The 25400-nt window shown below is 42.7% G+C and overlaps 2 protein-coding genes across 5 annotated transcripts in view; one reads left to right on the forward strand and one right to left on the reverse strand.

The window, feature by feature from the left end:
- Positions 1–1913, reverse strand: part of HOMER2 (homer scaffold protein 2) — a 62518-nt gene extending 60605 nt beyond the window's left edge. For 2 of the 3 annotated variants that reach the window (XM_071568158.1, XM_071568157.1), the window contains exon 1: positions 1573–1908. In XM_071568158.1, coding sequence (XP_071424259.1) covers positions 1573–1661 — 89 coding nt within the window. In that variant the 5' untranslated portion in view covers positions 1662–1908. Of the gene's footprint in view, positions 1–1572 lie in introns of all 3 variants that reach the window. The other variant, XM_071568156.1, reaches the window with a different exon arrangement.
- Positions 1914–18568: 16655 nt separating this feature from the next.
- On the forward strand, positions 18569–22082 carry RAMAC (RNA guanine-7 methyltransferase activating subunit). 2 transcript variants are annotated; one of them, XM_071568253.1, is made up of 3 exons: positions 18569–18627; positions 19963–20137; positions 21717–22082. In XM_071568253.1, exons 2-3 carry the CDS (start codon positions 19971–19973, stop codon positions 21904–21906), a joined length of 357 nt encoding a protein of 118 aa, XP_071424354.1. In that variant the 5' UTR covers positions 18569–18627; positions 19963–19970; the 3' UTR covers positions 21907–22082. The 2 variants fall into 2 exon arrangements, with proteins under 2 accessions (XP_071424354.1, XP_071424353.1); XM_071568252.1 differs by lacking the exon at positions 18569–18627 and having other exon boundaries at positions 19953–20137.
- The last annotated feature ends 3318 nt before the right edge of the window (positions 22083–25400 follow it).

A 25400-nucleotide genomic window follows, 5' to 3' on the forward strand; every position in this document is an offset into this window, starting at 1 on the left:
GGGAGCTTGATCTCACACACGCCAGGGTAAGAATGAAATAACTTACTTGAAGTGAAACACATTAAATCAGGGTATTGAACGTGCCTGCTCCCTGTACAAATCTCAATGACCCAATACAGCACATGCAGCAGCACAGACAGAGGTCTGAAAAGCCTTCAAGTCCTTTGCAGCTTGAACAGCTCTGAATCAAGGCAGGACCACACTGAGCTACGATTGACTGACAGAAGAGGGTGGGGGACAACTGCAACCTTCCCCTCAATTCTCTCCAAGTCACAGCTAACCAATAGGGAAACAGTTAAAAATAACAAAAACAAAAGCATTTGCCTTGAGAGACACACAGGTAGAATGACAGAGGCAAGTTTCCCATGGATGGAGGTGTTTCTGACAATCCTGGACTCAGTGGGACAGAGCTGTTCCAGACAGGTTATGCTTCTTTCTCCAACCCCAAGGACAGTTTCTGTTTTATTTTCCAGTGAAACTTTACATAATGAAGACACAGATGAGCCTCTTGTAATCTTCAAGTGAAACATGGGGAGATACTCACTCAGATCCTATTTCTCCCTCTGCCCCTGTACTTTTATTCAGTACTCCTGGGTATCAAATTCAGACACATGTAGAGCATTTTAATTCATTATTTATCCATACAGTCTCGAGTTATATCACATTAACAACAATAAACATATTTATAGTGGAAATTTGGATAGTTGGAAGCAGCAGGAGTAAGCTGAGAAACTGGAGAATGATTCATTGCCACAGGGGGGTGAGAAGAGGCAAGGAAAAGGTGTAAGAGAACATAATAGGATAAAAATAAAGTAAATGAAATGTGTGGGTTTGGAATCCCCCAAGACATTCTGGTCGAGAGGATCTCAAATCTATATATAGTTCAATCCAAACCCACAACCTTAACCTCTGTTTCCTGATACTTAGCTCACAAACTGCCCTAATGCCAGCATTTGGCTTTTGTCCCCTCATGTAAGTTAGAGGATAGGAAAAACAGAGGACTGATTTTTGGAAAGATCGAGATGAATTATCCAAGAGGCCCCCATATGTGATCAGAAACTTCTGGCATGTTAAAAATAATAAATAAGGGGGGAAATATTTACCCAAATTAGGGAACAACTGGCACAATTCAGGCAAGTTTCTCGTGTGCCTCCAGCAGCCAGACCTCTCGCTGAACCAGCACGAGTGAAGCATCTGACAATGAACTCCCTGCATATCCCGCAGCTTCCCGGCGAGGGACCAGACCCCCGGCCGCGAACCAGCCCCCCGGTGCGAGACATCCCGAGCTCCTGCCTGCTCATTCCAGTGGGGATTTCACCGCCGGTAACGTGCCGGCGGCTGCTCTCCCTCCACCGGCGGCTCGGACTGGAGATCGCTCCCGAGCGGGCGTCAGTGATTAATTACGTTGCCAAACGCCGGTTCTGGGGAGCGCTCTCGGGGCGGCCGGCCGGGCTCTCCCACGCTCCGCGGCCGCCGAGCGCACCTGCGGCGGGGCCGCGACCGGACGCGGTGCCCATGCGGGGTCGGGGCGGGACGCGGTGCCCACGCGGCGTCGGGGCCCGGCGGACTCACCCCATGTCTCGGCACCTCTCGGCGGCGGCAGCCCCGGGCGGCTCCCCGCGCTCGGCGGCCAGCGGCGGCCGCGTCCCCACTTCGCACATGCGGCCACCCCGGCTCCGGCTGGCTGCGGCTGCACGGCGGCGGCGAGCCGTCCTGCTCCTCCTCCTCCCGCCGCCTCCCTCCCCCCTTACATAACCTCACTCCCGGGCGGCGGCGGCACCGAGCAGCTCCCGCGGCACCCGCCGCCCTGCCAGGCGGCAGCGCGGGGGCGGCGGGCGGGCGGGCCGGGGCGGGGCGGTGGGCGCGCCCCCGGGGCCCCTCCGCGGCCCCTCCGCTCCCCGCCCCGCGCCCGGCCCGGCCGCGGTGGGCTGTGCCCCGGCGGAGAGCAGAAGCGGCGGGAGGAGGTTGAAGAGTCTCGTCTTCCCCGATGCCCGCGTCGGAGGGGCCGCGACCTGGCGGAGGGGGACGGGGCAGCGAGAAAACTTCGGGTGAAGTTGTAGGGGTGTCCCCAAGCGGCCCCGCCCGCGGCCGTGGAGCCCCAGCCGCGGAGCCCGCAGGGCGGGGACCGGCTGTGCGGGTCTGGCTGTCCCGCACAGGGAGTGCCCCGCCGGCAGCCACCTCCCCGCGGCGCGGGCGCGGCTCGGTCCGAGCGCGGATCCCGGGAATGCCCTTCCGACCCGAGGGGCTCCCACGCCGAGGGGTGCCCCATGAAACACGAGCAGGAGGTTCTTCTCAACTGTCACGCCCTCCCCACGTCTTTTCACGCTCCGAATCCGTGTTCCCAGGGCGATGTGGGCCGTGAGCGCGGAGCCTGCGAGCCACGGGGCCATGGCAGCCCCACTGGGGGCTCGCCCTCGCGGACCCAGCCCCAGGGCCAGGGCTGGCGCTCGCACCCAGCCAGCGACCTGCAGCTCTGCCCAGAAGGGTGAATGCCATCGGGAGGACTGACTCCTTTGGCCCTCCTCAGCCCCGCGGCAAATCTGTGCCACATGCGGTCCCAAAACCTTGTAGGTTTCATGAAATAAAGAGAGGGATGATTCCTGTTCAATGGCTGCCCGGCGACAAGGGTGACACATCTGACCGGCAATCACAGGACACAAATCCATAGCAGAGCCATGGACCTGCTCGTTCGGGTGTTTGTAGGACTGTGCTACACAGATACTCTTTCGTGGAGAAAAGATGCCCAATTCACACATAAAAGAAAATTTTACCTTCACCCACACAAAGTTATAATTAATACCCTGCCATCAAGTGTGAGTATTTTCATCCTTTTTTTACAATCTCACGTTGGTTTTATCCTTTCTTTCCAAGGAAGTGTAGAAGTTGTGGGAAGGCTTCAGGTTCACTTGTTTTAACTTTGTATGTAATAACTGGTGTTGACCTCAGTATTACCTGGGGACTTCATGGAAATCCTCAAAGGAAAACTGAGCCATCAACCAAACACCTTCCAGCTATGGACAATGAAACTGCCTCCCACTCTGACAGCCAGCTATTTCCTGATGTCTGGAACACCACAATGGAATTTCAATCCCATACACTCAAATAAAGTCGATGTCATGAGGATAAAAAGAGCAAGGTGAGCTACACAGATTTTCAAAAGGCTCTGAGATACCACCTCTCCAGTGCACCTGCTCTCTTTACCATGGTCAGATGGTTACTGTGGATGTTGAAGGACATTTAAGTCCTCACCTAATCAGTGCTGTCAAACTTCCCATGTCCTGTTCTGCCAGCAGAAGGTGAGGTTGCTTTTTCTCTGGGATAGTCATGGAAAAAGTTCATGCTGACCTGCCTCCTTGAATATTGCTTTGATGTGACCATTCCTCTCTTCTAGGGGAAACAGTACAGGGTGTATTCTCTGAGAAGAGAAAATAGTAGCCTAGAAATCTTGTGGCAAAAACTCAAACCATGAATTGGAGTTTTTTATCTCACTGTTTTTACACCATTTACCTAATTTTGTTAAATTACACACTCCATTCATCAGAAAGGAATTGTCTTGGTCCCCTGATTAATTAGCTCATTTTGGTGAGTATCCAAAAGTTGTGTTTTATGGACCAGTGCTGCATGTGACTTACAAGTATCTAATGGAATTGGATCAAAATGGGATAATGCACTTACTGTATGTGTCATGATAAGATGAAAATTGGAAATTGGAACTGCAGTTGCCTTAGCATTTTCTAATTTTTTAATCCTTTCCAGTATTGTATCCAAGAGTATGTTTTCATCCTCAATTATAAAAATAAAGCTTAAGCTTATGGAAGTGTAATTGGCTTGGAAATTCACGATACAATATATTGTATATTGTTTTTGTTCATAAGGTCTTTCCATTTCATTTATACTCTTTGTCCAACTGTCTTCTGAAAGAGACACAATTATGGTCCCATTTCTCAAGTACCCTGAGACATCTGGTCTGGCAGACAGCAAGTTAACCCAGTTTTCTGCTCATATTTGGGTTTCTGTAAGTGCACTCCCTTCACCTGAAATTCCCTCTATTCTTCCAAATGAATGAGATACTGCTCTTTCCAAAGTGTGGCACGCTTCTGTTGTCCTCTTTTCTCTGCCAAAAAGAGGATGAACTTCTGTCCTCAGTTTAAGTCAGTGGAAAAGTCCCATGGATATGAATAAGGCCCAGATCTCACGCATACCATTTAATATTATCAATATCAAATTAAGCAATTGCTCTACAGACAATTCCATCTTGAACCTCTTTCCCATCAGAGTCCTGATTTGTGTGCAGTTTCATTGATTTACATTATTTTTGTATAATTTAGTATTCTAGTTGTTTAAAGTACTTTCAGTTCTCTGTAAATGAGAACTATAAATATGCTATCAGAATTAATCAGTTCCTATGCTTTCATATGTGACATGATATTTCATTTCCGATTTGGCTCAGATGCAGGATGTGTACATGATGGTAATTCAGCCTTCATTTAGTATTCACAAGTGTGCTTTTATTATTGTAGCACGGTTAGGAAGACTCAAAATACTGAAGGCACAGGATCCCTTGGTAGGATTCAAGCTGAGCAATAAAAATATCCACACTGTAAATGGATGTAACTTCTTTAGATGAGAAATTTCTCCTATTCCCACAGGCCTCCTAAAGATATAATTTTTTGATTCCTAGATACAGGGTGAATATTCTTTTCAGAAAGCTGATCTAACAATTGGGAATATGTACCCAGCCCGCATTCTGAAAAGCAAAGAACTCACCAGGCTCTTTCTCTCTCTCAGTGTTTCTGTTCTCTTCTTTTGTTTGGCTTTCACTATTGTTGTCTTTTGTCACTCTATTTTATTTTAGATGTAATTTATTTTAAATATAACCTGTCATTTAGTCTTTTCAACTATTATACTTCAAGATAGTCTTTTCCCTATTTCCCATGGCCGAGAGTATTAAATGAAATATTCAATACTGTGATTTTCTCTTTTCCAAATAGATTGATAAAATCTGCATATTTTTACTCCAACAGAACTGTGCCATTTCCCTATTTTTCCCCCTTTGAGAAATAACCAACCATTTTCTAGCTTTAAATGTTATCCAGGAGTTTAACAAAAAAAAAAAAATCTTTGGAGAACTCCTGATTTTTGTATGTGAAATAGAGAATTAGTTTTCAAAATCTCCTGGCAAATAGAGAACTAATGTAATTAAAATATCACTATATATAAAATTTTAAAGATGAACAACTGAGAAAAGAAAGGACTTTAAGTTAGATTGTTGAAAATGCTCTGATTTACAGGATTTGTTGTTAAAACCAACTTAATATGATATATAATAAACAATTAGCACAATAGATCTATTCACTTAAAAAAACCCCAACAACCCTGTCCTTTGAATTAAATGTGCAAGCTCACAATAAACATCTGAGACCTTCAACAAGTCCTCCAGCAAGCCATGTAATTTCTAAGGAAAAAAAGTTTTCCTCTCCAGTCTCTTTCAGAAATAAACCAAAATAATAGAACTACTTTCTGTATCTTGAAAAGGGAAAAAAAGGAGGAGCTCATTTAAAAGCATTTTGTCAATCATCTTTGGAACAGTACATCAAATGTTCTCTTATTGTTCTTTCGGTTTATTCTTGTACATATAATTGCTTAATGCCAGGCAGAGCCTGTCTAAGTGGAGTCATAGAAGGTCCTCACACAGTTTCTACCTCACTTTCAAAGAGTTGTCCTGTGAAATATTCCAATACCATTTCCAAGCAGATGTTTATGTAAATGCCAAGAGCTGTTGTTGTCACACTGTGGTATGGGCTGTCATTGTCGTATGGTTGTATATGCTGCCTTCTCAATGAAGACAAATACAGCTAACCAAAAACAATGTTAAATGATTTTAGAGAGAGGAGACATAGAGACATAAAGAATGTCAGCAAACCCAGAACAGTGTCCTACAGCCACCACAGGACTGCAGCCCTGAATGTGAGTACCCAGCACAGTGTTGAAGACTACAAAATTGTAAGGGGCTGATGGATTTCTAATAATAGTGGTGTAGTCAGACAGCATCTGTCAGCATTAATACACAGTTTGGGACAGATCCTCTAGGCATCCTTTGTACATTAGTCTACTAGAAATCTAGCCTGGAACACATCCAGGAGTGCATCCTGACCCTGAACATTAGTGGGATTGTTGTCCCATACTTGGAGCAGACCTTGTTCCCTTAACAGACCTATTTCTTTGTACTTACAAGGTAAGACAGATAATCTCAGATCTCCTTCTTAATGTTTTCATTGATGTAGATGCTTTGATTATAACCACTCTACTGTAAAGTAAATAAGGTTGGTCACCTGACACCTTTTTTCTCTACATAGTGGGTCTTGCTAATTTGAACTGGTTTGGCAGTGGGCAGGCTGAGACTGCAGACTGGGTGACGAGCACTTTATGTAAGTCTCTTACAGCTTGTATGTATCTATGTACTTGTTTCATATGCACACAAATACTGCTTTTCTTTTTGAGCACATATGAATGAGTGAAGTTCTTCATAAAGCTGCTCACAGGCATGCACAGGTCTCCCAGATGATGAGCTGGATCCTGAACTGCTCCTCAAAACTGTACCAAATGTGCTCATTTTCCCCTTCCAATATGCGGTGCTTTGCATTTCATATGGCACTTTAGAAGTTACCAGTTTTTTCACTCAAAGTTTATTTTGGTGATTTTCTTTTTAAATCCCCAAGGAAGAAAAAAAAACATTCCATTTCATCTGCAAGTACAGATGATGACTCTGGTTTCTTTCCAGGCTTATATCACAAAATTCCATTTATTTGGGATTTATAAAATGACAGTTACAGCAATCAGGCACTGGTTATGCAGATAGGGTACATTAGTTTTATTTTAAACTAATTCAGATCAAAATTGCTGGTCCTGGCAGGCCAAATTGTACTAGAGAAAGGAGAGGGAGAGAACTGTATGTCTTGTCTGTTAGAAACAGGACCCTCATATTGCAACATGGCTGTTATGATGGTGGTGACAGCCAAGGCTACTAGCAGAGAAGCAGATAATAAGGAAGGGTAAAAATATTCACATTTTTGGTGAAAAAAGCTTAATTTTCAAACATGCAGAACTGTATGACCATACATTTCAGCAAAACATTTTGCTCACATGTAAATTTTCTTTTAGCTCTGGAGATTTTAATTCTCAGGCCCTTTCTACCATCTGTAACTCAATCTCTATTTTTTAAAGAAATTGGAGACATCTGTTTAAATACCCATCTCTTCCGTCACATGGAATTTTGGATTCAAAAATCTAAGCTCGAAAATAATACTGAAGTTGGATTTCATTTCCAAGCAACCACAGAGTGGCATTTTAAATGCTGCCTTTTTAATGAGCCCACTCCTCTGCACTGACCGTGTTGGGCTCTGCGGCACATGAACAATGTCTGGGGAGGGTCAGTCAGCTGGGCAAGGGGGTCGTGCTGCTGGGGGGAGAGGGAAGAGAGGAGGAGAAAAAACACCCCCAGGCTCACTGCAGCTGCTCTGGAGGGCAGAGCAGTGGGAGCCAGGGAAGGAAATGGGAAGGCAATGTGGGATGTTCTCAGAGGCTGTAGTGAGAAATGTGGGATTTTTTTTTCAGCCTGTCCTCTTCCAAGTCACTCTGCTTCCCCCCTGCCCTTCTCCAGGTCTGTATCCCCCAGCTCCCTCCCTGAAGGGTCACTCCCTACTCTGTCCTCTCTCTCTCCCAAAAGACCACTATTCCCATGTAAAACAGGAGGGAGGTGGAAAAGCTGGGGCCAGACATTTCAGAGAATTTTAGTTCTCCACAAGTGCTTGCCTTGGCTGCTTTTGGGAATTTGTACCTCAGGCTGGAGCAAAATACTTCATGCTTTGTGGTTTTTTGGTTTACTCATCAATGGACTTTGCCCCTTAATCAGCTCCTAGCTTGCTATACTGGAGAAGGAAGACATTTCCCTGTGTACACCTGAGGTCTGATTCATTTATATGAATGCCCAAGGCCTTGACAAACACTTATGCATTTCTTGTGGGCTGAGGTATCTGGATCCTTCTCCTGGATGAATTCTCAAAGGACTGAGCTGTACCAACACAGTGCCAAGTGGGAATGAAGCCACATGGAATTTCAAGCCTATTTACAAAACTTGATGGTTGAGGTAGAGTGGTGAGCACCTCAAACTTCTGGCTAAAGCTTGTAAGGACATGAGTGGCATCAAAGCAAAACATGTCTTTTCTGCAATTGTAGAAAATACCTTGAGTACAGAGACGCCAGACCTGGCTCAGAGACAGGCAGCTGGAAGGGCCCAGGACACCAGCTATGGGTGTTTTTCATAGACAGGGATAACTTTCATTTGTGAAGGAAACTATTTGTCACCACAAAAGCTGTGTTTTGCACTATTCTCTGAAAAAAAGTGTTAAGTTTTTCACCCTGTGCACTGTCTTATGGAAAGGACTTAAGATGCCTTTAAGAAGTAGGCTAATATTTTTATGCTTCCAAAATGCATTAGAAAAGAAAAAAACCCCAACCAAACAAAAATTTTAAAAACCTAACAAAACAGAAAACCAACCAAACAAACAAACCCCCAACCCAGCTATCCTTAATAAAGTTAAAGAGCTCAACTTATACTAGTCCTCATGTCTAGGTCCTCATAAACTACAATAATTAATCAATAATAAAAGTGAACCAAAGAGCTACAAACCACGCTGTATTCACTACACTAAAAATTCAGATCTGGAAAAGTGAAAAATAGCTATTTGACAGAAGAACAACAAGATTAAAGCTCCCACAAACAAGGAATACTTTGATGAGGAAATGCATTTTAAAGGAACCTACTGGATGGCAAGTTGGGCTGCATGTCTTCTCTGGATAAAATCAGCTCATGGACACCTTCTGCATTCCTAATTCTACCCAATATAACTGTTCTGCAACAATACTTGGATAACAAAACACAAACCCACTTCCAATCAGTTAAATAAGCATAATCTTTTTTTTTTTCATTTTTTGGCTGCATATTTTACTTTTCAGGAAGTATCTATTGTCAACATTTTAAAATTCAATTTTGCATAATTCTAGTTAACAGAAGTTATGCAGTGCTCATATCTAGTGGTAAACACAGATTCCACTTCTCTGGGGATTTTTCAAAGTCCTTAAATTGGTGTGTAAAATCGTATTTTTTGAAAAATCAGAGCAAAACTTTTAGTCAACACAAATATTAAAAATAAAACCAACAGCATTTTAGGGACATGTTGGCAGCTCAAGCATGTGGAGGAGCACTCCTGATCCAGTCGTTACCTGAGTTTAGAAGAAACACTGAAAGGATTTCAGCCATGCATGTCACAGTCAGTTTTCATTGATAGTTCAGTTTGGGCTTTGGAGCCAGGGCAGGGGCCCGGTGCACTGCTGGGGCAGATGGCACTGCCCACTGTCACACAATTCAGTTTGACACTGTGGGACTCAGGGAAAATGGAACACAACACCTACAATTTCCAGAAAAGCTTTGAACTATGTTTTGTTTTAATTTAATCTTTAGCCAACAGAGAAATGTTGATATACACACATCAAAACCTTTTCTACATACTTGAGAAAATGAAGTCAGCACTATAAAGTATGGTTGACACATATCCTCTATTTTTCATTTATTGTTCCTTTGCAGAAGTGTACATGATTTATATTGTGAATGTACCAACATTCTTCTAAGTTTAATTTGATAGTTTTCCTGCAGGAGCAGGCTAATCTTCATCCATCCTCACCTTTAATAATATTTATTACTGTTCTTCTGCTGCTCTGCGGCTGCCTGAATATTCTCTCTATGTCCATCTGGTGAGTACGCTCTTCCCAAAATAGTTCATGACCACTCTTTCCTATATTTGCATGAGAGATGTACTATTATTATTTTTGCATGGAAGAAGTTAGGTGATCCTGCAAAAATGTTTTTCAGTGGTATCATTTGTCCAACTTGTAAATTGATTTACAATTTTAAATGTGACATCATAAGTAGCATGTGACAGAAGATCTAAGCAAGAAATATTATGCAGTCTCTTAGAAAGCTGGCCAGAGCTGATTTTTTAAAGATCCTGTTTGTTTGCCCAGAAAAATTAACACTTGGTCAAAGAGAATAACCTACAGCTATTGTTACTCAGTTCAATTTTTTTCTGAGATTTAAAGCTGAACTGTTGCTGGTTTTAAGAACATGGCTTTTGAGATGCTATTCCTCAGCATAAGCTGTTCTGGGAAAAGAGCAGGAGCCAGCCCTGGAAGTGTAATAGAGCATGTTTTGAATGCATAGGACCTGCAAAAACACAAATGGCACCCAACCAGCAGCACATGCTAAAGCCACAGTCAGCAAAACAGAATTTCCTCCAGCACAATAACGCCTGTTGTGACAAGTAACCAAACAGCCATTAAATGCATTTTCTTCTCTGGTGAGAGGAGTATCTCACTACACAAATACCTTCAACAAGGTAATGTTTTGCATTTTCCATTGTTTTTACATGCAGGTATCTCAAAACAATAATACCCACACAGAAGCCAGCCCTGTACCCATGATGACAATGGAAAAAACCCCTTCTTTTGACTTCACTGGAATCATGATTCAGTCATAATTGATTAATCCTCATTCCATTCTTGTGAGACAAGGGGGGATACACAGAGATCACTTCACACATCACTGCAGCATGGTGTTTCTGGAAAATATCAGCTGTTCCAAAACAGAGAGGAGCCCAGCACACAGCCTGGAACAGGATGCAATGGCCAACACTATCTCCATCTGGAACAAGACAGGAAATGCTGATAGCCAGAGTGGCATCACTGAAAATAGATTTTTGGCCAGCATACAGAGATTAAGAGTCTTAATTTTCAAAAGGTGCACTGGGACCTTTAATAACCATAAATAGTCAGGACTTTATATTGGTGGCTTACCGGAGGGATGGCAGCACTTGCAGGATGGTGGTTCCTCATGCCATGAGGTCACTTTGATTCATTACCGGATCATCTCCAGCTTTCTACAGGATTAACGGGACTTCCAAATCAAACAGAGAGCCCCTGAAAAGCCCTGACCCCACAGAAGGGAAAATCACAACAGTGCTTGGAACCAGTGGAACAAGGATTTCTGTCCCTGGAAATAGTCTGCGAGATCTGGCAGCAACATTTCCCATCAGATAGCAACCGTGAGATCTTTGATATCTTATATAACTGCCATCCTGAAATAAAACGTGTATCTAGTTCATCATTTTTTCCCCCTGATTTAATTGGAATCTTTCTTAGTTTTTCAGGTTGTTGAAGTCTTATCTTCCAATATGCTGCAGATGCTATTGCTTGGAGATTAACGTTTGCTTTTTAATTAAAGTTTTTATTTGGGAAGTTTGTGCTATCCCCACATCACCATTTAAGACCAAGACAATAACTGTGTATTATTCTTAAAATGAGCAGCCATAGAAACAATCCTTTTCAACAGATCATAAAAAATTACCATGTGGTTTTAATTTATATGTGATATTTTCTGAGTTTTTAAAATGAGCCTCCATAGAATTTTGAATTTTTTGTGATAATATACCTGTATTTTTTGAGTTTAGGCTGTTGACTAGTCAGCATGTTCTGCACCGGTTCCCAACCAGCATCAGAAAGTCCAGCTGTCCACTGCCATGCTAAGCATCTGGTTGTCCCCATAGCACAGCTCTGCAGGTGGTGTGGGGATGGGCAAGAAATAGCCTCAATTCAAGAGCAGAGAAAGAGACACTTGAGACTGGGAGGGGAGCAGGGCGATGGGAACAGTGGCACTGTGGATAGGTTCAAGGAAAGGAAATTGCTGCAGGAGATGGAGAAGGAATTACAGCAGCACTGAGACAGGCAAGGACACTGAACCACAACATCTGAGGCAGATGTCCCCGGGAGGGCAGGAGGGGATGCACAGGGGTGAAAGCCACAGCATAATCTCCTGAAAGATTAGGAACCCTTGTCCGCTGGAAAGAATGATCTCAAGTACTAATTTAGTAACAGAGGGAGAGTTATTACTGCTCAGAGCAGTGGTGACCTAGACCCCCAGACAAGGACCCAGCCTCAGCACAGCACATACATAAAATGAAAAGACAGTCCTTGTCCATAGTTTCCAGGTTTTCTGCAGGGAAAGGGACAACACAGGGATGCACAGAGGAGTGCACAGCAGTGGTTAGCAAATGTCAGAACAGGGAGCAGACTGATCAGTCCACCTTTGCAAAATCCTGCAGGCTTCTCTGCAGCTCAGTAATTCACTTACAACTTATTTCACTGTAGCACAGTGTGATCTCAATACAGATCGGTAGCTCTGGAAAATTCTGGTCTACAATTTTTAGAAAAAGTTACTTCACATTAAAAAGACACTCCAAATTTGAATTAATACAAAGTTGGCCTATAGTTCAGCCTTTGCTTTTTTTAATGGTCCTTAAACTTAAGATCGGAGTCCAAAAACAACTGGTTGGAGTGCAACAGGCAAACTGCGTCAAGTGCCCAATGCAGGAGAAATGCTAGACCTTTGCTGAAAAGCATAACCACTTCCTCCTGCTAGATCCTGGGTTTTGCAAGGATCTGAGTTTCTGATTTAAACACAACAGCAATTGTTACCAGATGTGCATGTCAGGGCCCTGACTGCACTGACAGCCCTTAATTGCTGCGACCAGCCCCTGGGCCCCCCTGCCCCAGCCACAGGGGCCCTCGGTCCCTGCCCAGAGCTGTCTGTGCCTGGCCATGGGCCCTGTCCATCTGGGCAGTGACCCACATGCTGACCTGAATTTCTGACTTGCCTTGGACTTGTCTCATCCCCATGAACTTGTCTGCCCCTGTGAGCTCTTGTCAGCTGCCAACCATGGGCAGCCCTGCTCAGGGGCTGTGGGATGGGCCCCTAACCCACCAGCCTGTTGGCTCCTGTCCCTCTCTGCTCCCTGACAGCAAAGAGGAAAGTCTCTTAATTCCCCTTCCAAACTCAGTTGGCTACTAATTTATGTTTAATTTAGAAGTTGGTATTTCCACACTGCGGGAGATTTGAATATTTTAGACTGGATATGGACACAAGAAATGAGCCCAAACTAAAATTAAACTGTAAAAGAAAATTGAGTATGAATACAATTCAGTGCCAGAAACTTCTGCAAAGTACTTTCTTTGTATTTTGCAACTATCTTAACAATAGGCAATCCATGGTAGCACTGATTCATACATCCCCACTTGCAGGATTACTTGACATATAAAAAGCGTCTGAGTTGGAGTTTAGACAGGCCTGATGATTATGATGAGTTTGATATCTTAGCATTTGGCTACTCCATTTTCTGACTTTCAAGCAGTTTCACAGAAGTACGATTTAAGTGTCTGAATATTCCTCCCACTTTTTTTTTCTTCTTCTTTCTCTTTCTTCCCTCCGCCCCGATTTGTACAGTACCTATGTCTGGGAAAGAACATAACCTGTGCACCAGATGTGCTATGTAAAAACTTCTGCCTGCCCTTCAGCCCCAGCATGTGTGCCTCGGGGGGTCTAACCCACCTCCACCCCAAATGAGCAACATATGTAGCACCATGAATGGCAGAAACAAGACTTCACTTTGAACTACATTCCTCATATCAAAGGGTCCTCTGTCTTGCCTTCTTCTCCATTCCTCTGGGTAATCATGAAGAAAGAACTGAACATTCGGAAAAGCCTCCTGGGGACAAATTCATTGCTAGTGTAACTCTGCTGAAGTTAATGGTGTTGCACCATGGATTAAAATGGCACCATAATATTAAAAACCAGAGACAGCACACTACCCTGTAATTACTGTCTAAGAGAGCAAAAATAATAAAAATTATTCATTCTTATAGACCCCAAAGGGCACAGCTGGCTTAGTCAGTTTAAAAGGTGAAAATAAAAGAAGCCAGCTAGAATGTAGTGATTTTTAATTTGTATACATGTATATAGATCTGTATAAATGATAGTCAGATAACACCTCCTCTGCACTGGTATTAAGAACAATATGCTAGAAATATAATTTAATGTGACTGTGAGTTTTAAAAGACTGACAACAGAAATAGCTCTTAGGAAATTAAAGGCCTTCTTTCATACTGGCATAAATTAGGAATAAATTCCCTCTAATCAAGCATTACACCAAGGTATGCTTAATGCAAAGGAATTGGTCCCCAATTTTGTAACACAATCAAGCACCAGGAATTGCATTTTCCCCTTTTAAAAAGGGACAATATTATTTTTTTAGCCAGTTAACATTTAAAGGTCATTGTTATGGGAAGGAAACATTTCTTGTATTGAGTTTAGCGAAGTTGTTAGAAACGGTGCAGTCTGTTCCTTTACGGACTTCACTTTACAATTCCATATGGATGTGTGTGAAAGACACTCTGAAGTTCAGTGATACTGTACAATATAACGGCAAAGGCAAAGCAGAGATCTGACAGAGTAGCTGCATGGGCTTCAGAGGCATTTGTCAGCAGCAGCAGCTGTTGTATCTCCATCTTTCCTGTTATTTAAGTGAGCTTCATCCAGGCAATAATCCTTTCCAGCCAAAGGAATAAAACCCCATGACGAGAACTGATTTTCTGTGCGCAGGAGGTCCAAGCACAACCCCCAGTATTTCTGCAGATTGGCTATAGAGTATCTCTGCTCACCTATCAGTGCAAGTATCGAGCAAATACGTGGCAGTCATTAGTTGCTCAGATGGCCCCTGGTGGTCTTACAGCCTCTGGTGCCCACAGAAACACAGCTTTCCTTCATGTGCAATCAATAACAAGGCTGCCACGCATGCCCTTTGTACCTACTCTAACCAGAACACAAAGTCTTGCTCTCCATAGCCGTGCCAGACATCACCATTTCCTAGAATAAATCCTCTGGGGAAATCAGGTTTCATTGTACAAACAAACCAGTCTTTCAGTTACCCTGTAACTGAGACATTGAAAAAAGGAGTGGGGGAGAGGAAAAGTGGTTAACATGAATCCTCTGAGTAGCTTCAGCAAGCTAAGAAAAAAAATCAGAGTTTTGAAGATAAATTTTCACTAAAATATTTTCTGATCTATTACGTTATTACTAAAAATCCCCATCAGCATCCAGAACCATCTATGGAGGTTTCTTTGCTTATTTATTTATTGACAAATATTCCCTCAATCAGACAGGTCCAAATTACAAGTTATGTTAGTTCCTTAGCTGGTTTCTCAAGGTAGATATCAACACTGAAGAAAGAGGATCCCTCCTGTTTAAAGATACAGAAATGCATGAAAAAAATGTAGTTCTTATTTTCTCTTGCTACTGAGATAGACACATGCTGACTTTTCATTAAAAATGTCACAGCTGTCAAGTTCTACTGAAATAGAGCAATGAACCCAGTCTTAAAAAAAACCCAGAAAATAGCAAAAGATAAAAAGATATTAAACAAATAAAACTTAAACAGTGTTTTCATTTTGCTTCTTGGTACAGGCTGGTTATCCTGCAGAGCAGACTTTCTTCTTTTCCCAAGGAATAATAACAAGGGCTAGAAATTAATTTTCAAATGAAAGTTGAGTATAATGAAAACACATGACTCCAGAAGCTGGGGATTCATGTAAAACATCAAAGTCCTGTGACAGACCAGCATGAGTTATTGAGGCTAAATAGTTATAAAAAGAATTGTCATTTTCCATTGTTTCAAGGCAAGCAAGACTTTGCAAGTTTTAGCACATATTCCTTTGTTCAGTCAGGAAGATCCATTTTACAAAAGCTTCATTAACTTCTGCTAGGCTAAGAGGAACAACTCAGTTTAAAATTCAGAAGATAAGACTTAATCTAACGGCACATTATTTAACATAATGAAATCCACAGAAAAAAAAAGCAAACACTTTGAGGTTTTATCACACTACAGTAAACATCAGAGATGCAGATTACAGGTCCTGTTCATATGAAAACAACACATTAATTACCCAGAGAGCCTTGAAGTGAGCAGAAAGATTGCAAGAGTGGATTATCAAGTTATCTGTCTTGACAACACTTGGAGCTTGACCTTTTAAGTATTTGGGCACTTACTCTGTAGGTATGTGCTATGTGATGTATTTATGGGGTGTTGAAAGTTCTACTTGGTGACAATATTAATTTTTGAGTGTCTTTATTCCTTTAAAATCGTCTGTCACTTTGGGTTTTTTACATGCAGTTTGAATTCCATGAGAAACCTTGGGATATGGATCATGATCTCCTTCTTGATGTTATAACCCGTATCAGGGTGAAAAAAGAAACAAAGCACAAGCATCATGTGTATATATATATGTATAATATATATAATTATGTGCCACTCTGATTTAGCCATTCCTCACAAGTGTTTTTCTATGCAGAATATGCTGATGAGAGCACATCAGCAAAACTGTAATTTGTGAAGTACACTGTTCACAGCATTACAGGCCCATGCATTCAACAGTACTCATATATATGCTTAGATTATGCACATGATTAACTGTATAGATGACTTGAGTCTATAATTAAAAGTTTAATATTAAGTTTGGTTTTTTAATGAAAAATGTCACCCATCAAACAGCAGACTAGAGCCTCAAAAATAAAGAAGTGTCTCCCTTTTATTAAGGATCATCTCATTAATTTTATGCATGAAATCCTCAGTAGACACACCCGAAACTGCAATATCCAGCAACCAAAATGAAACATGTCTGGAGAAGAAATAAAATCCTACTTAATTTTGTCCATTTCAAAAGGATAGTTGGCAGAACAGGGATTATATGGAGAAAACTTAAGCCACAATATAATATTTTTCAGCCTCAATGACAATTTATTTGGCTTAGAACTAGCTATCCAGGCTAAGATATTTGCATTAGGCTGTTTGGACTGAGGTCATCATTTCTATTCTGCAAGTGACAATATGCTCCTGCTGTAGGTCATACAGGAGAGCAGGTTGTAATTATTGCTGTTTATATCAAACAAAGGCACTCATTCTGATCTCATATTTTTTTGAGAATTGGATGCCTCTGTTGCTGTTGCTTAGGTATTTTATTTCAAGTAATCTACTCGGTTATCAGTCTCTATGCTTTGCTAGTGCCTGCAAGCAATAGAGTCTCTAGCAGAGCTTGTAAAAAACACTGCTTTCTGAAACGGTCCTATAAAAAATCCATTTCTTATACACAGCACAAGAGACCATTTAAAAATCATTGGCTTAAGTGTTGTGGAAATTGGTCAGCACTGTGAAGACATCAGCACTGTGGAAACAAGGCAAACGAGGAACAGGGACACCGACTCCTTTTCTGCTACGGGAAGGTCTTGATGCCACCAGCCGTTCAGAGGAGGGGGGTGACACGGCACCTCAGTATCACAGATCCTTTGGGCAGCGAGCTGCTCATAACCACTGTGGCACTTCACAATGAGCAGTAACACCCTGGGTGGCAGCAGTACAGGGGGAGGCACAGCTGGTCGATGGCAAGTTGAATATGAGTCAGCAGTGCCCTGGCAGCCAGGAGGGCCAACCGTGTCTTGGGGGGCATCAGGCACAGCATCGCCAGCCAGGGGAGAGAGGGGATCGTCCTGCTCTGCTCTGCACTGGGGCAGCCTCAGCTGCAATATTGGGGCGGTTTGGGGCACCTCAATATAAGCAAGATATCTAGCTAATTAGACAGTGTCCAAAGGAGGGTGAGAATGGTGAAGGGCCTTGAGGGAAAGCCGTATGAGGAGCAGCTGAGGTCACTTGGTCTGTTCAGCCTGGAGAAGAAAGTGAGGGGGGACCTCACTGCAGTTACAACTTCTTTGTGAGGGGAAGAGAAGGGGCAGGCACTGATCTCTTCTTTGTGGGGACCAGTGACAGGACCCGAGGGAATGGCCTGAAGTTGTGCCAGGGGAAGTTTGGGTTGGATATTAGAGAGGTTCTTCACCCAGAGGGTGGTCACACACTGAACATGCTCTCCAGGGCAGTGGGCACATCACGAAGGCAGACACAGTTCAAGCAGCATTTGGATGATACTCTCAGGCACATGGTTGGGACTCTGGGGATGGGCCTGTGCAGGGCCAAGAGCTGGACTCGATGATCCTTATGGGTCCCTTCCATCTCTGCATAGTCTCTGATTCCCCCCATCTTGCTGTTCACCTCACTTAGCAACTGAGTTTTGAAGCTCACACATTAAGTTCACCTGTGTTGAAGGTGACAGGACTGACCACTATTTACAGCACCAGATGGGAGTGTAAATGTGTTGCTGAAGCAGCACCAACACAGAATTATTTTGGTCTATACAAAATCATTTAGCTGCCAAAAGGCTTCACGTCATCGTACTTGCCTCACTAAGAATTCAACACACCCCTAAGCCTTTTTTATACCAGAAACACACTTAAATTCCCATCATCGAGAGCCACGGAGTTCCGGCCGAAGGCGCCATGTTCACCTTTTGCAGTGGCACCTTTTGGTTGAAATCCACACATTTCAGGTGTTGCATCCTTAAGACACATGTAGCAGCCAAGGAATGCGCCACCTGAGCCTCAACGCGACTTACACCACCACTCTGTGTGCCCAACCCTCCCCCCGTGTGCCCAAACGCACCCCTATGTACCCAACCCCACCGCCGTACGGAGCCCCGCGCGAGAAGGGGCACGGGAAGGGGCGCGGGAAGGCGCACGGGAAGGGGCGCGCGGGGCGGCCCGGAAGAGGCGGGGACTCGGCGGCGGCAGCGGCTGCGGGCGCGGTGAGAGGCGATGGCGGGGCGAGGGGAGGCGGGGGCGAGGAGAGGAGAGGGCAGGAGCCGACACCCGCTGCCCCCTCAGCTCTGCCCGGCCCAGCGCGAGGGGAAGGGGCTCTGGCGGCAGTGCCCCCGCTCCGCTGGTCGGTGCTTGGCCTTAGGCGGAGGGGGGGCGGTGTCCCCGCTGCCGGTCCCCGCGGGACGAGCGCCATGTCCACAGCACAGACCGCTCGGGGAGCAGCTCCCGCCGCTCGGGAGCGGCTGCAGCGCTGGGTTTCCAGGGGTGGTGCTACCCCGCCGCCCGCACCCCGAGCTGGGATACACTCGAGGAGCGAAGTTCCTCGGAGGTGGCTTGTAATAAAAACTAAGGAGGTTTGGTCGAGGCGGAAAAAGGGAGGATGAAGTCAGCGAGCATCTTGCGGGAGGTGTGCGCTTGCACTGGCAGGCGGAGGCTGCGGAGGGTCCGGGGGCAGCGGACACTGCAGTGCCTGAGCCTGGCGAGAGGGCACAGCCGCACAGCGAGCGCGGAGCTGGATCCCCGCACACACCCGGGACTCGCGCTGCTCGTGGGGACAGTGGCAAGAAGCCCAAACTCGGGCTTGCTCAGTGAGGATATATTTTAGTTCTCAGGGTCCAGAAAAAAACCTACTTTCCTCCTTCCTTCTTTCCCTTCCCGTTTGCAAGGTGAATAGTGGCCCTGCCAGCAAATCTTTGGGAGACAACAGAAGAGCTTAATCGGGAGGTCCAGAGGCAAAGGTTCTTAAGTTATGCAGGGGCTGTTAAAACAGTGGGCATGGAGCTCACTCAGTGTCGGGTTTTATGGCCAGTTTTTCTTCTGATGGTCAGTACTAGATAGCACCAATATCTGAGGGGCAAATGCACATATATAAAATTATATAAAAATAAGGAAATTAAGGCCCGAAACACAAATCCCATCAGAGAGGCATATTATGATGTAACTTAGCATCCTTTTAGGTGCTGTCCCTTCTCTGAATCAAGTTAATAACATATGAAATAAATAAATCATAAATAAATAAATCTGATTAGTTTGCTTACCTTGCTGGCTATGTGTATCTGTAGGCTTTCCATGATGCCTTAGCAAAGTTGTCGATTGTAGGAATGTTTTTCCTGTCAAAAGTGGATTAGGAGTAGATGCGGAGTGTCCTCTGAAGAATTACTCTTTTCTATTAATCATTTATGCTGTCTGCCCAAAAGTCAACAGCTGTGTTAATCTAAATGTAACTTTTCATTGTTCTTTATTTTCATTAAGTGGATTTTGGTAGCAATTACAAGAGTCATCATTCATTGCTAAAGCCACGTTTGTTGTGTTCATGTTCACAGTTTGCAGAATGACTTCCTTGTCTGACATGCCCCCGAATTATGAAATGATGTTTGCTCATCGATTCACATCAGAAGATCAAGAATACCAGGAATACCTGAAACGCCCTGCAGATCCCCCTCCTGTAGTTGAAGAATGGAGAAACAGATCTGGTGGCAATCAGAGAAACAGAGATCGGTACTGAGGCTTTTTTAATCTTTGTAGTTTCAGAAATACATAGTTCAATGATCATTTATTTCAGAAGTAATATAGGAATCTGTCCTGTTAATAGAAGTATCTTCTTGTTACTTCATAGGCAGTTATGCTTAAAAGAAATAATTTTCTCTGGCAAGTATTGAGGTTTTACATTTTCTGTGTATTGACAGGCAAAATTTTTGCATTGTGTATAAAAGTACTAAATAATGTGATTTTTAGTAAGGAAGGAGCTGGAATCACTGAGCCCATTGCCCTGGGGTTTGTTACTGCTCAGCCAGGAACATTTTTCCAGAGGAGAAAGATGGGAGTCCTCCAAAACTAAACAGTCTGTCTTCTGCTGGATGATAACTAGAAGGAAAATGTGCAAAGGAACAAGCTAATAGTGTGATTTCTGAACAAGTAGCAACAGATAAACATTTAATTTGTAACCTAAATATTTGCTGTACTTTGTAAGATTAGCCTGTTTCTTTTATCTAGTAAAAACGGCTGTAAAATCAATCATCCAATCTGTCTGGCAAGTACAATGTTACCTGCCAAAGCAAAATACTTTGAATTATTTATTCAAGATGTAATTGCAGCTTTTGACTGAATTTTGGACAGTAACATCTGCTTCTCGAGTGACTGAAAAACAACAATTACAGCATATAGTACATCAGCCTTTAATATAGTTAAACTCAGTGCATCTAACAATTGGGAAGACTTCTTAGCTAAATATGGAAATAGGATTTTTGCCTTATCTGAAGAAAAGGAGGACCACATTTTAACTTTTTCTCACCTTAGAAGCTTGTCATTGAGTTAAACAGTTTTTGTGTTTAAAAGAAGGTGATTAGAGAAAGGTGATTGCTTAAGGAAATGTTCTCAGAAAACTCCCTGGCTTTTTGAACTCATGAACTCTTACATCAACACTGTGGCCATAGAGTTACCCTCATGCAGATGTCGTTTCTCTACAGCACACTTTGCAAACAAAATGACTGTGAGGCAGCTCAAGTGTTGATAGGACTTGAGATACAGCTGAAAAGCCACAATTTAGACTGAATTATGGCTAAATACCACTGAGAAGGTACAGTGTCTCGAGCATGGGAGTCTGCAATAGACTGTGGTTGTGGTGTTTTAGTGCCACTATGTACTTCAGACAAGGTGCACATCTTTGTGCTGTTAGGTAGTTACACTCTACTTAAGCCTGCTTTGGTAAAGCTTTGAACCATGAAGCTCCTGGATGGAGTGTGGCTTTGATACATTCTACAGGTGTACCTCCTGGTTGTTTTTTTCATATATGGTCTCTTTAAGTCTCTCATACTTCAGCAGTTCACCTAATGCCTGTGAGTACTTTGTGACAGGAAATAGAATGTCCTTAGCAAATGGGGTGTTGGGTAAGGAATTAATGACTGATCTCAGATCAATGTAGATATGTTGTCATGAATTTGTCATAGATAAGTATTTGAGTGTATTAACATGACAGTTTTAATGAAAACTGTAAAATATAAGAGTTCATTATCATTCTTTTCATCTTTTTTAAAACGTCATAATTTCTGTCAAAATTTGATATTTCTTTTCATTGCAGGTTTCAAGATGGTAGATATTTTAGAGGAGACAGATGCAACTGGCAAAGTGACTACAGATCTAATCAGAGGCCAGAAAGAGGTTGGGGTAATAACTACCAGCAGCACAGACAAGGACAATCATACTCATCCCACTACGGACAATATGGCTACAACTCCTACAACCCGGGGCCTCGTTACCATCCCTACTGATCTACTTGTGTGTTGAAAGATCAGTAATGCTATGTGACAAATTCAGTTAGGTTTCAGGTTTTTTGTTTTTCCACAGTTCTATAGATAACTGAAGAATCAGTCCATTGCTGTTTCTCTGTAGTGTGAAAAGAGAAAGGGAATTCCTGTTATGAGTAATAAAAGCATATTATATGGAGTTTGTTTAGTCTGTAGATTCTAGATTAAGTTTCTGTCTCATTCCTTTGTCTGAACATGTACTAGTACACATCTCTTCTTCCACCACTGAGATTTCTGTTAGAAAACAAAACAGGTCGGGGAGGATAGTTGTGGTTTGTGTGCAACCTGTAGTAGTGAGCACATTACCTTAAGATAGTTCTTTTTGTAAATAACATATCCTGTCTTTCTGTGGAGAGAAAAATCTTAGTGTTACTTTTGACAGTGAAAAAAGCTCAGTTTGGTTTGAATTTCACATGCCTGAAAATTGATAAGAGAGATCCTATTACAAAAGTATTTTCTGGGGTCAGCATAGTGTCTGTTGACTCAATGGCTTAAATTCATTTTCAGTATTTCTCTTAAAACATCGTCTAAAAATTGGAATAAAAATAAGTAGTTAAATATGGCTCTTCTTCTGTAGCAGTTTAGTGATATATGTTTACCTGAGAGGTGGTATCAGATTAATCTCTGTGATCTTAAATACGTTTGGTATGTTCGTAGCAAATTTGGGAATTCCCATTTCTGTAAAGCTGTAAACCTTTGACAATACTGTAGCTTGTATAAAATACTTTGTGCATGTTATAGAAGAAAAGAACCATGATCAATATTGCTCTGTATTTTTACCTGCATGAGAAAATAGCATAAGCAGTGCAGAGTGTTATTCACTTCCTAGAATTTAAGATTTATGGGATTTTTTAAGTATTCAAACAATAAAAGTACAGTTCACATGTAAGGATGTTTCTGAATATTTCTGAACCCTACTTTTGGAACATGCAGGATTGCAACACTGTCATCTTGGCCACGAGCCACCCAAGGAGCTGTGCTGACAGGTGAGTGTTAATACCGGACAGCTGTGGGTTTAAGTTGGAAGAATGGCCTACTCAGCTGCAATGGGGAGGATGAGACACACTGTGATTAATTATAAGTCTGGAGTGTTAATCCACTATTTTACATTCTGCTGTAATAGGGTCAGAGTTCTCTATTTTCCCATTTAGGTGATAAGCTAATTTGTATAAGGAGAGCAGTGTGTGTCTTTGCACTTGACCTTTTCTTCAGCTGCTGTACAGAACCATGGATCCATCCCTGCTGACTGCTGGAAAAGTCATGGCATTCTGTGATAAGGAGCACAAATTAGTGCATCTTGATTTAAAGACAAAGTACAGAAGTCAAAAGCACAGTTCTCCCAGCTCATCAGATGCTTTTAAGAGCTAAAGAGTGTTTACTGTTGATCTTAGAAACACTCACTATACGTAGCTTGTACACTGTGATACAAAAGCTGAAACAACTGTCTTCACTGGCCTATTAAGTATTTGTTTTCTGCTTTTGATATAATGCTGTTAACTCCAATACAGGTTTTAATATCCTATGCCCTGAGTATTTGCCATGAACTCAGAAATCCTTTCACAAGAGGTTGGTTTTTCCTTTAAGGAGTTCTGCTGGATGAAATGTGCCCTTGTTAACCCTCATTAATGTAGCAGAGCATTTAGAAAGGGAGATACAAAATCATACAAGGTTCTTACGTGTGCACTATGGAGAGCCTGCAAGTTGATATGGTGGAATTTCCTTTTAATGTAGAATGACATGTAAATTCCCCAGACTCCTCTGCCTCCAAGAAGGGAGTACCTGTCTTTCTGCAAAGAGCCTGACACTGCCAGCTTTGCCACTGAAGTCAGGCTGTGCCAGGATGATGATCTTCCTTACCATCCAGAGTAGCATCTCAAGTTGAAATAAAACCCAGCAGAAGGAACAGATTCATCTGTTGCCTTTCCTCAAGCCTAATAACTCTTGTGTGTTCCTATCTTTCAGCTAGTGAATGAAGAGTCCTACAATGGTTTGGGTTGGAAGGGACCTTAAAAATAATCTAATTCCAACCCTCTGCCATGGGCAGGGACACCTTCCACTAGACCAAGTTGCTCCAGGCCCCATCCAACCTGGCCTTGAACACTTCAGGTGATGGAGCAGCCTCAGCTTCTCTGTGCAACCTGTTGCAGTGTCTCACCACCCTCACAGTAAATAACTTCTTCCTAATATTGTCTAAAGCCGCCCTCTTTCAGTTGGAAGCCATTCCCCCTTGTCCTGTCACTACATGTCCTTGTTAAAGTCCCTCTCTAGCTCTCCTGTAGCCCACTTAGGTCCTGGAAGGAGCTATAAGGTTTCCCCAAGTTCTTCAGGCTGAACATCACAGCTGTCTCAGCCTGTCTTCATGCCAGTGCAGTGAAAACACTCCAGGGATGTGCAGCAAAGCATTCCAAAAAATGGTAGGTGGTGCAGAAGTCCAGAAAATGGCAAATTCAATCTACTACATTGTGGCTGAGCTATAGAAGCAGACAGATCAGAATGGTCAGGGTGAAAGTTAGGAATTAGAATCATACATTTTAGGGTCTCATCTCTCTTACTGAGTTTACTGATTGTGAGACCAGGAGAGAGACAGACCAGTGCAACCTTCCACTTTGTGTTTTTACTTTCTTGACTCCATCTGCCTTACCAGTAGAGCTCTCAATTCAACTTTAAGGGCCTGCATTATTTACAAAACTTTTCCTTGGAACAATTATGGCAAAAGTCTAATTTCAGGAGGTATGGTGGGAAAGGAATACATTGCTAAATAAGGGCATGTCTTGCACCAGACAGAAAGGTAAATAGAATCCAAAATATATTAGCTCAGTTTCCACTTAGATGAATTAGTATTTATGATAAAGTCCAAGCTAAATAAAACCAGTTAAGTATTGCCTGTAGTTAAGGTTTGTGCATTACAATATGTTACAGATAAGAAAACTGAAGCTGAGTAACTTTTAACATTTGCAACTTTGAACACTACAGAAATTGTTTGCTTTAACTGTGCTGGAGATAGCAGGGTAAACATTAAAATTCAGTGTCTGGAATCTGACTTTAAGAGATCTCTTCCATCTGACATTTGCTCAGACATCATTATTATCATGAATAAAACAAAGATAAGTGTTATGTATTAAAAAATGACTGCCACGTTACCAAGAGTGTTAACACGAAGTTCTGAATAGGGCTTTGCAGCAGTTCTCAATCCATTGCTGAACATGTATAGCAATTTTGCATGGATTGTTAATTGATACTGAAGAATAATCATGCTAAATTACAGGTGCTGTGGCAAACAACGAAGAAAAATCAATAGCTTTTATACAATCTCTTAACTAGCATTTTAAAAAATGCTGCAGGCTTTCAAATCACAGATAAGCCATCAGATACTTGAAGGCAAAAGAAAGTGCACAGTAAAAAAGAAAAATCTTAGTGTGATTTGTGAGATCCAGTTTTACAGGTTTTCACTGCTATTC

Source organism: Pithys albifrons, chromosome 13 (assembly GCF_047495875.1).
Source record: "Pithys albifrons albifrons isolate INPA30051 chromosome 13, PitAlb_v1, whole genome shotgun sequence".
Lineage (NCBI taxonomy): Eukaryota > Metazoa > Chordata > Aves > Passeriformes > Thamnophilidae > Pithys > Pithys albifrons.